The sequence below is a fragment of the Eublepharis macularius genome, chromosome 2, assembly GCF_028583425.1.
Source record: "Eublepharis macularius isolate TG4126 chromosome 2, MPM_Emac_v1.0, whole genome shotgun sequence".
Classification (NCBI taxonomy): domain Eukaryota; kingdom Metazoa; phylum Chordata; class Lepidosauria; order Squamata; family Eublepharidae; genus Eublepharis; species Eublepharis macularius.
The window spans coordinates 14,544,950-14,562,820 of NC_072791.1; the positions used below are offsets into that span (position 1 = coordinate 14,544,950).

Consider the following 17,871-nt stretch of genomic DNA (forward strand, 5'->3'; position numbering starts at 1 on the left):
CCTGATCTCCAGACAGAGGGGGGTGGTTAGATTGCCCTCTGTGCCACTGTGCAGCAGGCAATCTAAACCCCCCTCTGTCTGGAGATCAGTGGGCGTGGCCACCAGCCATGTGACCATTTTCACCAACGGCAATTTAAACTTTAAAAAACTCCCCCTGTGTTCCAGCTGACCCAAAGTGATGTCATTGTGCGGTCCTGGGAGCACTTTGCACGTGTACATGTGGTACCAGGGGCACCACCTCCCACCAAGAGTTACCCCCTGTGCTGGCAACCCACTGAGTTCCACCAACTCTTTTCCCAGAAAAAAAAAGCCCTGCAGACTATCATGGGGCGGTCATCAAATCTTGGGGGGAGGGGGCGTTCAGAACTTTGGAGAGGGGCAAATGGGGGCATTTGGGATTTTAGGCAGTGCCTTCTCTCCATCTGAAATGGTGTCTGAACCTGACCCTTATTTAGAGTGTTGTTTTTCTATAGTAACTTGTAAGCCTTCACTTGTGGCTTACAGAAAATTTAATGATAAAGTTCAATACTTGGTGGGTGGTAGTGGATTAAAAGTTAAGAATCACTGTGCTAAGCAAATAAGCTATGATAAGAGAAATCCCTGCCTGGTTCAATTCTTCACTCCATACCAAACTTTCTAGGTGGCCTTAGGCAAGCCAATCTCAGAGGGCTCTTTTAAAGACTGCGACAAGATAATATATGCAAAGCGCTTCAAACAATGATGGGGCTATATAAATGCTAATTACGTGCCGGCGTAATTGGTAAATCTGCTATGGAAACATGCTTATCACATTGCAAGGAGATGTACTGCCTTCTCCTTCTGGGCTGAGTTTGTGGGAATCTTGTTCTTCTGGCTGTTAGCAGAAACTGTGTTTGTGTGACTGATTGGATGGTCCTTGTGTCAATCGTGAAGCCGTCGCCTCCCCATTCCTCAAAGCAGTTTTCTATGTGTTAATAAAATAAATTCCCATCCTTCTTTTAAAACATAAAGTGCTGAACATACCTACTTATAGAAGATGTGTGGTAGAAAACGTGCTGAAAGAGCTTGCCCCAAGGCTAAGTGGTCATCTGTACGGGCTCTATTGCTGTAACCAGTCATAAGGACAAAGCAGGATGTGTTGTCCTAAGATCCCAGATTAGTCCAGTGATTTATCTAATACATCATCCTGGCTGATTCCGCACACGTTGGATAACGCACTTTCAATGCACTTTATCAATCGTTTGAAGTGGATTTTTTGTTCCGCACATGAAAAAATCCGTTCCAAATGATCTATAAAGAGGATTGGAAGTGCATTATCCAACGTGTGCGGAATCAGCCCCTGTTGCACACAGTGGCCATCAGTTGCTTTGTAAGACCAATAAGGAAGGCATAGGCCAAGGCCTTCCCCTGATGGTGCACTGGTATTTAGAGGGTTCCTGCTTCTGGAAACGGAGGTTCCATTTAGCCCCAATGACTAGTAGACACTGATGGGCTGTGTCTAATCTCTATGCCCATGAATCTGTCTAAACCCCTTTTAAAGTCATCTATGCCGGTAGCCATCGCTACATCCGCACTGAGCCTGCTTGTGCGGGAAGGGCGGAATATAAATCGAAAATATAAATAAATAAAAAAACAAAAACAAAAAATCCACGAGCAACGAGTTCCACAATTTAATGACTCCTTGAGTAAAGAAGTATCTCCTGTTGTCAGTCCCAAATCTATTGCCTGTCAAATTCATTCAATGACCCTAAATTCTACTGTCATCAGAGAGAGAGAAAATCTCTTGCTAACTACTTCTTGCATCCTATGCATAGCTTTATAAACCTTCATTGTGTCCCGCTTTACACTGCAATCCTATGGACAGCTACTCCACTCCAAGTCCATTGACTCCAATGGGCTTAGACTGGAGTTGTAAGCAGTCGGCCCGGCCTCCGCCATCTTTAATAGCCATTTTAACATGGCTACTTGTGATGTTAAAAATCACCAGGCCTCTGGATTTAAAATGGCAGCTTGTATTGCGACCAGAAAGCCTCCAACCGTTGCTGAGTCCCTTCCCGGGAGAACACGACATGAACGGAACGCCGCACAAGAGTGCGGAGTGATGAGAGGTGATTGGATTTACAGTCCCGCCAGCCCCAAAGGAATCCAGTGCAACAAAGGTCTTGCAGAGTAATTGCACTTAACACATTCCTTTCCTCCCTTCCATGACGAGATCTCCTGTCTATGATTGTAAACCGCTCTGAGTGGGCATTAAGTTGTCCTGAAGGGCGGTATATAAATCAAAAGTTGTTGTTGTTCTTGTTAATCAAATGACATTCATAAGTATATACAGTTGTTCCTGGGAAAGTACATTCCCTACCTAAATCCATCAACTTTGCTCTGGTGGAATTCACTAACAAACTGTCCCTGTTGTACAGAGCTACAACATGTTCTGTATTTGCTTTCACACACACCGGCAGCTACTCATCAAGGTAATCAAACTCTTTGTCAAACCCAGGAACTGACCGTTGGAGCCTTTGTTCTAACAGCTAGGTGGGCTCTCCCACCTCAGGGCACATTTTACCTGTAAAGGTAGGGCCCTGGCCTCATTCAAATCCCGCACGCTTCCTGAGTCCAAGTGCTGCTCCTTTAGGGTTGCTTCCCTAAGTCTCTCCCTCTCTCCTGGCTGAGAACGCTGGTGTTTGAAACTCTCTTCCTCCACGGACCACGCTGCTCCTCTGTTTGGTAAATATACTCCTCCTCCCTATTCCAACTTCTGGCTAGCTTCCTAGGACTCTGTGTGTGTGTGTATCAACCGTTTTCAATTCACTTCTTGTGTGTATGTTAGTTTTTCCTCTTTAAATAAAATTATTCTTTGACCTTAAAAGCACCAGCCTCGTCTGCCACCTTTGAGAGGGGATTTAGTAGAAATTGGTGGAGATTTCCCATTTGTTACCCTTCTCGCATAGCTGTCTTCCTTGTGTGCTAATTCCCCCAACAACATTCTTACTCGCAAGGAGACCAAGTCTGGTAACAGACTATCTCACCATAGGATTGCACTGTTAGCCATCTTTTTTCTAAACTGAAACATTCCAATGTCAATGAATGAGCCTTGGAATTTTGAGGTCTTCTTCCTCCATTTGGACCAGGTTTGGAATCCTGGTTTGAAAGTAAGGAAACAAAGCAGTTGGTCATTCCATCTGATCTTTGGGTTTTTTTTGGAAGAACAAGGAAATCTTCAGTAGCTGAGGCAGACGTGAAAGGGGAAGGAGCATACAAGCTCAAGGATATCCAAGGCTCATTCTCACCAGGAAAAACCATGACTTATCATTACATCTAACCTTAGGTGGGGGACGGGCATGAGGACCTGAAAAGGAGGAGATATCCCATTCCTCCACTATACCAGTTACCCCTAAGTCTAGTTCCATTAGCCTATCATCCATTGGCTCTGTGTCCTTGCTTCACCACCCCATCTTTCCCTCTCCATTTCTTCTTTCTCTCCTTCCTTCCCTCCTGACCCTCCTGGCATTACTTCCCTCTTCTTTCTTTGCCCTCTCCAGAAGGAACTTAGGAGGGGAGGCATGGGGACACTGGAATCATGTGTGCCATGACATCATTTCCGGAGAAAACTAGAAATGATGTCGCATTAGGAATAAATGAAAACTTTATGGTAAAGCAAGAAGTGATGTCACGTCACTAAAGGGATCTCTGGAAACTATGAGAAAACCATACAGTTTCTGGCAATTCCTTTTTTATTTTTTTTCTACCACTGCTCAGAGTGGTGTCAGGCAGTAAGGGGTGCAATAGGAGATCTTTGGTCATAGTGGGAAGCCTGGAACTTTTACCTCTGGTTACTATTTTGAGTTGTTACAGCGAGACATGGGCACGAGCAGCATTACGAATGGAAGAAAACCCTCAAACAGCCTATTTGTCTGTTCGTGAACAAGCTGTTCATGAGGCTCCATTGTAAACAAACAAGTGGTCATTGCAAGCTTCGTTCGTTGCCTTCATCAGCGATTCGTCAAGCCAGACAGTCTGGGGCCTTTCAATCAATTCCCCTGGCAATGGCAGGGACTAAACTCTGTCTGAACTCCTTCTGGCTTTCTTTCTGGCTTTAACCCTTGAAAGTACTTCCAACAGGCAGTTCTGTTCTTGCCACTGTGAAGAGAAAATGACAACAAAGGGAAGGACCCATGGATCATGCCTTTCCCGGGGTGCAATCTTTCTGAAACTTGGGGGGTCTTGGGAGGACATTGAGGACTATGTCCCCTGCAAATTTGGTGGGTGTTGGACATTGGAAAGGTCAGTTTGTAGAGTGTTTAAAGGGCCCTTCCCCTTGCACATGGCAGGAAAGGGCCCTTTAAACTATCAGTGGCAGGCTGCAGGGGGGGTTTCCCCTGCCACCTGCCAGCTGATAGTTTAAAGGGATCTTTAAGGGGCCACGAACAACAAACATGTTTGTGAACAGAGTCATGTTTGTTATTGTTCATTGTTCATCATTCGTGGATGGCAACGAACAACGAACAGCTTGTTTGGGGTTTTTCCCCCCATTCATGCCCATGTCTAGTTACAGCAACCAAAAATGCCATTCAAATTCAGGGTTTTTAAAAATCTTTTACATGTATGTATCCACAGACATTGCTCTCAGCTTTGTACCTCTCACCCCCATTTTTCATAGCCTGAATTTTTGTGTAGATTGGAGGACAGGAAGATAACTCAGCCATTCACATTTGTTTAATGTTACGATAGATTCTCTTTACATTATTTTAATCCTTTTGCCATCTCTGTAGCTTCACTACATCATAGGAGGGCAGGGAGGAAAGGCCTAGTTAGCAGCTCCTCCCCCAACCCCGCAAAGCCATTTGCTTTTGGAGAAATCCACCATCCTTGCCACCCAACCCAAATCCTAAGTGGAGGCTAGCACTGTAGATTCAGTCTGGAGCAGGTCCAATGAAAAGAAGCAGAACTTGGAGATACTGCTAAGATCTCAGCAACAAAGGAGAAATCCTTCTGGGGTTTATATATTCAGAGCCTGAGCAGGCCTGATTAAAAATGCAGCGCTTATAGCCTGAGGTGTCCTCAATAACAAGAAATGGTTTCCTGGAGTTTATTTAGGAATTGCCGCAATGCTGCAAACATTCCTGTGCTTGTGAAAATGTGAGAATGCTGGAGAAAGGGACTTTGGACTCAAGGACTCAGGAAATGTCTTCAAAAACGCAAGGGGAGCATCATCTCTACGTACGGACGTACAGACTAAGGTTGATAATAACCTTTTAATTTTTTTTTACCTGCTCCTGCACCTTTAAAAACAGCTCGATCTGCAGACATGAGCAGGTGATAATGCTCCTCTTCCTGTTAAAACAGCTGCTTATTTCTGAAAGACAAGCAGCTTTCAAAGGCACCGGAGCATCTGTTGAAAGGCAGGGTGTTAAAGGGTTAAAGGATTGCATCAAGATCTGGGAGATACAGGTTCTGTATGAGAGGATAGCGCGACTCCTGTTTGGCTCAACCTATCAAAAGAGCCAAAAAAAGATAGAGGAGTTGACGCAAAAACATGTGGATTGGGTGGTTTATCTGTAATGAGTCCCTTTGTCAACTTTTTTCCAAAGCTACATGGCCCCAAACTCTTCAGCATTTTCAGAATGGAAAAGATGTTTCAATCCACCGGTCCTTTGGGTCACCCTTTCATGACATCCTTTTTGAGCTGAAAGCGACCGGAACAACACTGAGAATTTCGGACATGGCTGCACTACAGATCTATGCACGAATATAATGATCCTGGCCATTTTATTTTCAATCCCTTTCCTACACCCTTAATTGATAATATATTTTGTCATTAACGTTTATAAACTGTCCTCCCCTTTTTCCGAGCGCATTGGGAAATGTACACCGCACAGATTAATTTAAGCTATTTAAATATTCAAAAACAATGATGTTTTAAAATTAATAGCAGAAGCAGGAAACTTAGATACAGGACATCTCTCTAGTCTTGGAGCCTTCTGCTGTTTTCACATGCACAGCTACAAAATGGGGTAAATAACTCCCATGGATAACTCAGCTCGGAAAACAGTGTAGAGGGGGAGACAGGATCCCCTCTTCCCCCCACATACCAGTTCCAAACTAAATTGGGCCCCTGCAGATTTTTACAATGATGTTTCCCACAGCTCTTGCATAACTGCAATGAATGTTAATCAGATCTGGGAAACCTGGACTTGACGTCAAAAACACATTCTGTAGTTTGGCCCTCTTACAATGGAGATACTGCTTCTTCGTACAAAGGATAATATGGCCTATTCAGTCCAGTTTGGTGTAGTGGTTAAGAGCGTGAGACTCTAATCTGGAGAGCTGGGTTTGATTCCCCACTCCTCTGCTTGAAGCCAGCTGGGTGACCTTGGGCCAGACACAGCTCTTTCAGAGCCCGCTCAGCCACCCCCCCTCCACCTCATAGGGTGTTTTGTTGTGGGGATAATAATGGCATACTTTGTAAACCACTCTGAGTGGGCATTAAGTTGCCCTGAAGGTTGTTGTTGTTGTTATAATATTGTCTACTCTGACTGGCAGCAGCTTTCTGGAATCTCAGGAGAACGGCCTAACCAAATCCTACTGCTTAAGATCTTCTCACTGTAGATGGTCAGGACTGGACATGGGTTTTTCTGCAGACAAAGCAGATGCTCTGCCACTGAGCTGTGATCCATGCAGCCCAGAAGCTCCCCAAGGTTAGAATTCTCTCCCAATACTTAGGTCCTTTCACTAGAGATGCTGGGGATTTAACACAGGCCCTTTGACATAGGAAGCAAATGCTGTACTGCTGAATCAACACACCTCTGTCTCAAGCAGCATCAGCACATGAGGCTACCCAGGGCTTTTTTTCTGGGAAAAGAGGTGGTGGAACTCAGTGGGTTGCCCTTGGAGAAAATGGTCACATGGCTGGTGGCCCCGCCCCCTGATCTCCAGACAGAGGGGAGTTTAGATTGCCCTCAGCATGGCTCAGCGGCGCGGAGAGCAATCTAAACTCCCCTCTGTCTGGCGATCAGGGGGCGGGGCCACCAGCCCATGTGACCATTTTCAAGAGGTGCCGGAACTCCGTTCCACCGTGTTCCAGCTGAAAAAAAGCCCTGAGGCTAACTATGTTTAGAATTCTGAAGGTGGCACAGAGCTCTGCCCCTACAGGCAGCAGAGGATGATGAGCACTTGAAGATCTTGTCCATTTTTCATCTTTCTCCCTGCCTCAGGCCAGAAAACAGCCTTCCGACCTCTCCCTTGCACATTCTGCAAGAGGGGCTTGCATCTACCTGCAGGAGGGAAGAGAGAAATGCCGTCGACGTTGTTTTACCTATTGCAGCTCATTTCCCCTACACCCCAACTGCTCAACTGCTATGGAAAAATTAAAGTTGATCAACATTGACGTACCCTCGCAGGATCAGAGTCCCAAATCCTTTGCAAATATTGTGAATTTGCCTCCAGGACATCTGGTGATACTGCAACAGCTGCCTCTCGCTGGGCCTATTCATCAGGGGATTATCAGAGGCTAAATGAGCCCAAAGGAAAGCAAAAGTGTACCATGAGGAATAAACTTCCCCGTACAATTAGGATCTCTCAAGAGAACAGCGGAAGACAAAACTGTTCAGTGCCCCCAGACAACGAAGTTGATACTCAAGTTCCGGAACACTTTATGAAAATAACACAATTGTTTTCAAAGGATCTGAATTAGCAACCATGGACAGATTTTACTTGCGACTATGAAACCCAAGGCAAGTACTACAAGTGAGAAAAGCAGATCCAGAGCAGCCAATGTTTGGACGGAAGCCCAGGGCCGATCTTTTACGGACCTGTTTCGCCAACCACAGAGCCACCTGTGAATTCACTGCTTGGCAGCATAGTTGTATGAGCTGGGGGTCTCCATAGGGGGTCCAAATGCATGGGTCCTGGAATGTTCTTCCATGCAAAGGAGGAGGAGGAGGTGAAGGAGGAGGAGAAGATCCTGCTACATAGATGGATAGACGTAAGGAAAAGATTTCTACTACATGGACCCTTCTGCACATGTCAGATACTCTGCCATTGACCTATAGCCCTTCTCAAGGGTTGAGCACAAGCATTAAGGCAGACACTGCTACTTATCAAGAAGTCCTGCAAAGTGGTAGCCTATTTATCTTAAGAAAAGAAAACGTGAATTTCTTATAAGCAGAATTGAATATTATAATTATAGATAAGCCGTGGAATAGTAAAGGTCTTGTTTGGTTGTATTTTTATATCCAGTATCTTCTTTAGTCAGGTAGTCTAAAACTGGAAGACATTTTTCAAGAAAATATGATTTGTAGTTAGGGTTTTCTCTCTGAGCCATCTGGTCTGTGATTTTTTGCATGATAAAGTGGTCCCAAATGCAGTTTTTCCAACTATTCAAGGAGGGAGCAGTTCTTTGGTTCCAGTTTGAAGCTACTGTTAGTTTACCTATAGCTAGAAGTGAGCAAATGAGGTCCAATCTGGTAGTAGGAATCTCAGGATTTTCCCAGTAGTTTAATAAAATTATCTCTGGGGATTTGGGGACCTTATAGGTTGTTATGCGTTCAATTTGTGGTGTGCCGTTTACAAGTTAAAAACTTTTTCTTTCGTTATTATGTTCTAAGTTTATGGTTAATGTTGAACATTATTTCTGTGTTAATGAATATATCTGTTTAATATATTGTATATTTAAGTACTGTTGTTTGTTGAAAAACTTTGTAAAAAACCGAATTAAAAAAAATGTAAAAAGAAGAAGTCCCATTGCAGTGTTACTAGCACGACTAATAGCTTTCAATCGCCTCCTGATTGCATTTTCTAGCCATTCGAACTCACTGAAGTTCATATCCCACCTGATAGGCACTGCTGCTTTAATCATGCAAGAAAGAAGAAACAGCCACATCTGTAACTTATTTTTCAAAAAAAAAAGTTCAGTAGATCAGCAAGGAAACTGAAAGGCAGGGTGAGGTGGAATAATCCATAGTGTCTGGAAATAACCTCAGTTGCCTCCAGCTCCCATGGTGACAAGGAATACCATTCTCGCGAGATAAAAATAGAAGTCACAGCCTAACCTGACCTGCAGACTTTTCACACTTTGAGAAAACGAACTGAAACACTTTCGACACTTTTCGTTATTTCAGCACCATCAGAGAAATTCACCTTGACCCTCCATGGGCCCAGCCCGACTGTACCACGTTAAATCTCACTAGAGCTGAGCCATTTGAAAAAACGAAGCCATTGAGTGATAGTGGCCACAATTCTGCCGTACAGCTATGACCAAGAATACAGGATGATGTACAGAGAGAGTGTACAGGGCAAGAGATCCCTTTGCGGAAAAACACTGGGGGGCACAGCCCATCTCAGATCCATATCACAAGCGCTTTCATCTTCCAGCCTTCAGCAACAAGATGGCACAGACACATTCAAAATCAAAGATACAGATCTGAAGACCTGCATCCTAGAACAACTCTACACATTCCACAGCAAATGTAATTATCCACTGACTGTCGATTCAGGACGGAACGGCAGGCAATCTTAGCTCTCTGATGTGGGAACGTGTGCGCTCTGTGAATGTGCAAAAATGAACATAGCCTTTTGGGGGGGTATCCAAACACATGACACAGCCATGATCCTCCGAATGCTCACAGCTGCCCTTTCAGCTGAAATAGGCCCCACATGTATCACTCAGACAAAACGGTAACTGCTCCCAGTACGCGTGGTTGGATACTCCAAAATCATAACATCTGAAGAAGGTTTCAATCACATTCAGATTTCTTAACTGTACTCGTAAAAAATGTCATATGTGGACTGTGCTTGTAAGACGGATGCAAAGGTCACATAGCATAGCCACGTCTAGAATGATTCCAAGATCCAGTGAGCATTACCATATGGACGCATAGCTGCCGAGGCCATTGTACCAACAGCCATTAGCAGCACCTGGAAAAGACAAGGTTCTCAGAGTACTATGTGCGTGGGTGGACAGTCCCATCGTACAATAAGAATAAAACTGCCTAGGGCAAATTCTCTACCACTTCAACATAATGAGAATAGCTGTCTTGCTTCAGTGGTGATACCATACAAATCTCATGCAAAATCATTTTTTAAATATCATTGTGGCTATAAAAAAAATAAAATCCTACTTACAGCCAACCATCATCATGGCCACTGAAAATATCTTCTCTCCGTCGGTGGTTGGAGCGATGTTTCCAAATCCTATCGTCGTAAGGCTTGTCATGGTAAAGTAGAGGGATGTTATATACAGCGAGTCTTTACTGGGCCCACCTTCCCACTGCCCTGATCCAGTCGTGTTGTACCGATAGGGCATCCCGATGCTCTCGGCCAACTGGAAGAGCCAGCTGTCCGTCTTGATGGTATTTGTGATTTCGTCGATAACCTCGTAGTCCCCTATGCTGTACCATATACAAGCTAGCCAGTGGGCCACTAGTCCAAAGACGCAGACCAAAAGCACCAACACTGCAGCACCGTATTCCAGATAATGGTCCAACTTCCTGGCGACGCGGCCCAACCGCAGAAGGCGTACCACTTTTAAGGAACTGAAGAGGCTGCTGATCCCCTAGAAAGGAACAAAAATCCTTTACTTTTTGAGTATTGAATAACATGGGCACAATTCAAAGTGCTGGATCTTACCTTTAAGACCATAACATTTTATGTATGTGTGCATGCATGCATGTATGTATAGTCCTCTTTTCTCACTGAGACTCAATGTGGCTTAAATAGTGTAATTACACAGTGTAAGACAAGAGCTGCTGTAGCATAGTGGTTATGTGGTTGGGCTGAGGATCAGCACTCTGCTGGTTTGAATCCCACTAATGCCATGAACTCAGTAGGTGGACTTGGGTAAGCCACTCTTCTCAGCCTCAGCTCCCCAGATGTACTGCAGATATGATAATAACACTGATTTTATTCTCTGCTCTGAGTGGGATACTAATTTGTGTAGAAGAATAAGCATCCAAGTGTAGTTGTTGCTGTTGCTATCATTATTATTATTTAAGTATGATCAACAGCAGGGACATTCAGTAAACAATACAATAGGTTATGGACTGCAGAAATTTGAAAACAAGCAGAAGTCTGATATGGAGTTGAAACAAACATAAGCAATTGGACATGAATTACTAAACAATGAGGAAACAACCCAGTGGTAACATACTTACAGTAACAGTCAATGCACAGTAGTACAGTCTACAGTTCCTACCCCTTTATCAAAACATCTCTTTGAACTTTTCCTTACAGCACAGACCTATTACTTATGTTAAAAAGCCCTTCTGAATAACTCTGTTTTGCATAGTTTGCAGAGACCCAGGAGCATGGAAACTTTTCTGACTTCCTCAGGGAAGCTGTTCCCCACAATGGGAGCACTAAAAAAATGGGACTGGTGTACTTGAAGGACCACCTTTACCCATATTGTCTAGCACTGCAGTTAAGATTCTCCTCACAAGCCCTCCTCCCTGTGCCCCTGGTGTGGCACCAGAGACAAGACCTTTTCAGCAGTGGCACGCCCCCTTGCAATGCATTCCCCCTTGAGGGTTTAGGGTTGCCATGCCCAGCCTAGCAACCAGTGGGAGATCAGGTGGGGCAAGGAAATGGGGGGGGCTGTAAGCAACATTGTGACATCACGTCCGGGAAAACCCAGAAGTGATGTCAGGTAACGGCCTTTCTGGGAGGTCTGGCACCAGACAATCTGGCACCTTGGCAACCTTTGGCAATTTAGGCAGGGATTATCTGAACTCTGTCTGAACTCCTGCTGTTGCCCTGGAAACCCCAATCTAAGCCCAATTTAGCTTGATAGGCAGGTCTTCTTTTCAAGTATGGAGCTCCAAATTTGTTACAAGGGAGCAAAGAGCAGAAAGGAGGGGGGCTCCCAGCTCTGAGGTCTGGGAATCACAGAGAGGCCTAACATCAGTTCTGGGTTTTCCCAGAAGTGAAGTTTTATTTTTCTTTCTTTCGCGCATTAGCCACTGGAGTGCTGGTGGGCTAGGCTTGCTGGAGGTGGGAGACCTCTAGCCAGCAGCATGTACATGGCAACTCTAACCTACTTTTACTAAATATATCAATCAATCGATCGATCAGTCTATTGTCTGCCTGTCTCCCTGAGACCCAAGACGGATTACTCAGTGCAAACGAATACAATATAATCAACAGCTAGGACATTCACTGAGCAAAATGCAATGATCAGCTGTTAGGACATTGAATGAAAACAGATACAACAGTGTTTGGTAGCAGAAAATTTGAAAACAAGCATAAAGATCAACACAGAAATGAAACCTTTCTGGAAAAAAGCATATTCATTTAACATGACGTCTTTAGCAATGTGAGAATTACCGAGTAGAACCATATCTACATCAGCAGACAGTATCCAATAGCTGAGTCTCCCCAGACTTCTAACTGAGGGGTGTCATCTTTTTAAGGGGCTGCTTCCAACCTGAGCTCTGTTTTATGGATATCGTTTTAGGATTTTTATGCTGTTTTATGCCTTGGCTTGTTTTTATGACTTGTTTTTAATGGTTTACTTTTAATATTGACAATTTACGTCTTTTTAATGATTTTATGATATTGATTTTACACGTAAGGCACATCGAGCCCATGTCTAAAGAGATGGCATATATGTTCTCCAATGAAAGGATGGTGATACTGCCTACCTCACAGGGCCATTGCAAAGTTACAGTGATAATGCACACAGAGCTCTTTGATCACTGCAGCATTTCTTCAACTCTGTACTGGATTCTTGCTAATGCTATGTCTTTGTAAACTTCTATTTATTTACCCTATGGCATTGATTATGGAACCCCCTTATCCCACACCGGCTCACAGTGCCAAGGGGGTGGCAACGTCTGACTTACCATCCGTGGCTGTCGTACGGCTAAGTGTGTTGGGTTGGGGAAAGCAATGGTGAACTACCCTGTAAAAACTTCACTGTGAGACTCTGAGGATCTCTCTCAACGTGCTATAGGACAGAAAGGCCTGGAGGGAGACGATCTACGGAGTAGCCAGGGGTCGGACACGTCTGTGTGGCCTGGATCGGATCGGATTGTTTATGGAAACTTCCTTGATGTTAATCTCACATTGTGTAATCCATTTTAAGTCTCAGTGAGAAAGGTGGACTATAAATGATAGATAGATAGATAGATAGATAGATAGATAGATAGATAGATAGATAGATAGATGATAGATAGATAGATAGATAGATAGATAGATAGATAGATAGATAGATGATAGATAGATAGATAGATAGATAGATAGATAGATAGATAGATAGATAGATAGATAGATAGATAGATAGATAGATAGATAGATAGATAGATAGATAGATAGATAGATAGGAGTTAGCCGTGTTGGTCAGTAGTAGCAAAATAGAAAAGAGTCCAGTAGCACCTTTATGACTAACCAACTTTAGTTGCATCTGACGAAGAGAACAGTGATTCTCAAAAGCTTATGCTACAGTAAAGTTGGTTAGTCTTAAATGTGCTACTGGACTCTTTTCTAGATAAGTAGATAAATAGATACTCTTAGTATTATGAATGAGAGATCAGCAGTTGTACACACACTCTATTACCACTTCATTTTTCATGAATTTGCCAATTACATAGAAGCAGCAATTGTTCCTTTATGTGTGCCCGCCTTTCCCAACCGTCTTTGAGAAAGAATCACAAAAAGAACAATTTTCAATTACAGGAAGGATCTCTTTACCCGCTGCTTCTCTCTGGCCTCCATGTTCCAGCAAATGGCGTTCCACATTTTGGGGTGAAGCGAAAAGCAAGATCACACCCACTGGCATTTCACTAGTGAAACTTGGGGCACGTTACGGTAACGCCCAAGTTCTCACACAGGAGATGACTGTCAGAGATGCTCTCCTTGCTCCATCTCCTGCCTGCTATACCCATTTTTGTTCTGCAAAATTCTGCCCCCTGCTGATTTAAAAGCTAAGGCAGTGTTTGTTCTTTTTGATTAAAAGTATATTGTAGGAAGGGGAGGCCGTACTGTCTGCCAATATTCTATCCCAGTTCAAAGTATTCCTCAGCAGCTGCCATGTGGTAAAGGGCACCCTGTGCACTGCATGGTGCCATAGTGTCTATGCACATGTGTTTATGGATGTGTTCTCTGGAGACGATGCATTCACACGGTACTCGGGGACTGTCTCTAGACTCTCTGGGGAGGGCAGTGAACCCTGAAGGATGACAACATTAGCAACTCTCCCTGAAAGGAATTCAAGAAAGCATCTCCACAAAGGCAAAAATATCTGCCATCTTAATTATTCAACATGTTTGAGTCTGTTGTAATTCTTTTGTCTTTGCTGCTTTGGCTCGCACATTTTGCTTCCGAAATTGTCTCTTAACTTTTTTTTAAATGCTTTGTTAGCTTCTGCCACACACCTTGGGGCCAACTCTGACCTCATGTCCATCCAAGTGATATTATCTTAGGACCTGTGATTGCAAACTAGGGTTGCGGGGCCAGGACTAGAGATGGGCACGAACAGCAATATGAACTAAAAGAAGCCATGAACAGCCCAATCAGCTGTTCATGAACAAGCTGTTCATGAGGCCTCATTCTAAACGAAGAGGTGGTCGTTGCAAGCCTTGTTCATTGCTATTCGTCAAGACAGACAATCTGGCTCCTGCAATCTATTCCCTTGGCAACTGGAGGCAGGGATTGTCTGAACTCTGTCTGAACTCCTGCTGTTGCCCTGGAAACCACAATTTAAGCCCAATTTAGCTTGATAGGCAGGTCTTCCTTTCAAGTGTGGAGCTCCACATTTGTTACAAGGAAGCAAAGAGCAGGGGGAGGGGGGCTCCCAGCTCTGGTTTTGCAGACAGTGAGGGAGAGAGAGTTGCTGTTGGCATTTTGAGAGAGAGACCGGGAGAGTGCAATGGAGCTTGAATTTTCTGTGTGTGTGGTGGATAGGGATCTACCTCTTCAAGTTCCAGGGCTGCTGCCAGACTCTGGGCCAAACTATTATTTATTACTGGTACCTTTCCTGCTGCCTGCTCAGATAAGGTTTCTGGGAGTGGTGCGGTAAGGATCTACCCCTTCAGGTTCCAGGGCTGCTGCCAGGCTCTGGGGCCAAGCTATTATTTATTATTGGTACATTTCCTGCTGCCTGCTTAGGTAGGGTTTCTGGGAGTGGTGTGGTGGGGATCTTGATGGCTGGAGGAGAGCCTGCTGGCCACCACAAACAACGAACAATGAATATGTTCGTGAACAGGTCATGCTCGTCAATGTTCATTGTTCGTTGTTCGTGGATGGCAATGAACAACTAACACCATGTTGGTTATTTTATCTGTTCGTGCCCATGTCTAGCCAGGACTGGCAACTGGCGGGAGGGTTGTGGGTGGTGAATGGGGGTGGGGGTTGGAAGTGACAACAGCTATGTTACGATATCACTTTCAGAGAAAACCCAGAAGTGACATAGGTAGCTCTAATAACTGCCAGAAGCTCTATTTCCAGCCATTCCTAGAGCTACCCTGCAAGTGAGATCACGACATAGCCAATGTCACTTGTAAAAAAAATTCTCCACCACAACTCCAAGTGGAGGTGGGCAAACAAGGCCGCCAGCAGGAAGCCTCTCATTATAAAAGAAGGCTTAACAACCCTACTGCCAACTCCAGCTTTGAAAATCCTTGAATATTTGGGGTGAATTTGGAGGTACATTGAGAGGGAGCACAAAGGGTATCCACCACCTAGCCTTTGCCATATATTTTTGGAGGTGGCTGGGTGGTGGTTGCTGGTGAAATGTGCTGCCCTATGTCTTTTAAAATCTGCTGCTGGATTGCTTGTTGTGTGTGTTCTTTTTTAAATATTTAAGATGTTTTTTATCGCTTTGAAAGTTATTTGTATTTTATATTATTGTATTAATTGGAATCCGCCCTGAGTCTGCTGATGCGGGGAGGAAGGAATACAAATCGAATAAAATAAATAAATCAATAAATCACTTTGTCGTCTGACTTCCAAACACTTAAACAGGAATAAATGATGCCAGTCTTTAAGGTGGCACTGTTTCGTTTTGTTGCAACAGACTAACATGGCTACCCTCCTGGAATATTAATCATGCAGGACTATCTCTGGTAAACAGGGACAGTTGGGGCATCCAAAAGATGCATATGTTCCCACTGCCTGGGAGAATATTTAAAGGATACTAAAGAGGCAGAATGTGGGAATAAGATATTATGCAAACATACCGAAGATGCGTTCCTTTCTACAGCGCAGTCATTTATCAGAAAAGTTTCCCGTAGAAATTCGGAAAATGGCCATACCGCATCATCTACTTACTCAGTTCTTAAGGTAGGACATATGCCTCACCACTAAAAGTTAATTAGCCATTACAGCGCGTGTCACATGCCATTAAGCACTTCCGAGAGAGTTTTGGGTTGGGAGCCTCTGGGTTTTTCTTCCCAATTTCAAAGTCCGTATGTCTCATGTTGGGAGTTATTCAAGTCCTCGTAGGGAACCAGAGGTTCTTAATTTACTACAGTCTACAAAAACGTAACTCGTTTCTGCATTCCGAATCATTACTGTTCAATTATAGAAGCATTCCAACAAAAGGGTTCCACTGCAGACGATTCGGCAGCCAAAGATGATTCATTTAGCAGAAGGCAACGAGGCAAGTGTATGTTGTTTCAGTGCCAAGTTTAAATTGCCCTTTTCTACGCATCATTATCAAATCAGTCTAGTCAAAATGTTGCCTAATTATATTACGAAGCTGTAAAACACTGGAGTTTATTTTCAGCATCGGAATAAAGCTGGAACTCTTGTACGTGTCGGCGATGTTTTTTTTAACCTTACACAGACTCTAAAAGAGAACATGAATATTTGAGGTTTTCTATTGCCAAATGTTCAATCCAGGGTCAGCAACTGGAAGCCACAGGGCAAAATCCAGCCCCTTGAAGATACCAGCTGACTGATCAGAGAAAGAGCACAGAGGATGTTGTGGTGGTCTTTGGGGGATGGGGTTGACCATAGGTCACCGCTGTATCTCTAGTACACAAGCCGCCAACTTCTTCTTTAACGAAAGCTACTATTAATGTAAAATATCCCATGTTGCTATCTCCCAAGCATGAGTCTTTCTACATGAGACATCTTATACGAGGACCAAGTGTAGGGAGACGCAATGTTAGCAGGGTAACATACTTTAAAAAGAGAGCCAAAGGCTCTGTCAATTTCACCTCTCTACACAGAGCAGGCAGAGATCACTCCTCAAAGGGTTTGTTAATTTCATCTTCGCCTCCCAGAAGGTTCTGTCAATTTCACCTCCCCTTTGGGGAGGCAAAATTGAAATTAACAAACCCTCTGAGGAGTGATCTCTGCCCGCTAGGTGAAATTGACAGAGCCTTTGTCTCTGTGTTTTTAAACTCTGCTTCCCCACTAACATTGCATCTTCCTACACTTGAGTGTCCTCATGTAACATGTCTTGTCATGTAAAGAGACTCCATGTTACCAGGTTTTGTTTGGTCCTATCAGCAGAACATGGAATAGAAAGAGCATCAGAAATAAAGCCACCAGCTAAGCAGCAGAGAGAAAAATCCTTGAAATAAACACTTTTTCCAAAAAGCTTAGAACAGATCTTTGAATCATCTCTTGCTAGGGAATGAACATGCTACTGGTACTGACAAACTACCTGGTGGAGATCTCTGCTCTAGCAATACAAACCGTTGAATATAAATCTACTGTGGATTTCAAATTCCTCATCCCTGCTATTTGACCTGAAAAATCTGTACTTCGATATTGGCTCACCTTTGGTGAATCCAACCTTTATTTGGGAGGCGTTTGTTATTGTTTTATCACGGGAACTTTTTTACAGAAAAGGCACTCCATCAATATTCTTTGTGTTCTTATAAACCAGCATTATGCATCATAAGGATATGATGTATATAAGTGACACAAATGGGTTGTGCCTATGTTGCAAAA

General features: G+C 43.8%; 1 protein-coding gene across 1 annotated transcript in view; it reads right to left on the reverse strand.

Moving 5' to 3' along the window:
- The window catches only part of KCNH5 (potassium voltage-gated channel subfamily H member 5), a 302,905-nt gene that overhangs the window by 179,609 nt on the left and 105,425 nt on the right, over positions 1–17,871 (reverse strand). Inside the window, exon 7 of the mRNA XM_054971983.1 lies at positions 10,099–10,528. Within this exon, the coding sequence (XP_054827958.1) occupies positions 10,099–10,528 (430 nt within the window). The remainder of the gene's footprint in view (positions 1–10,098; positions 10,529–17,871) is intronic.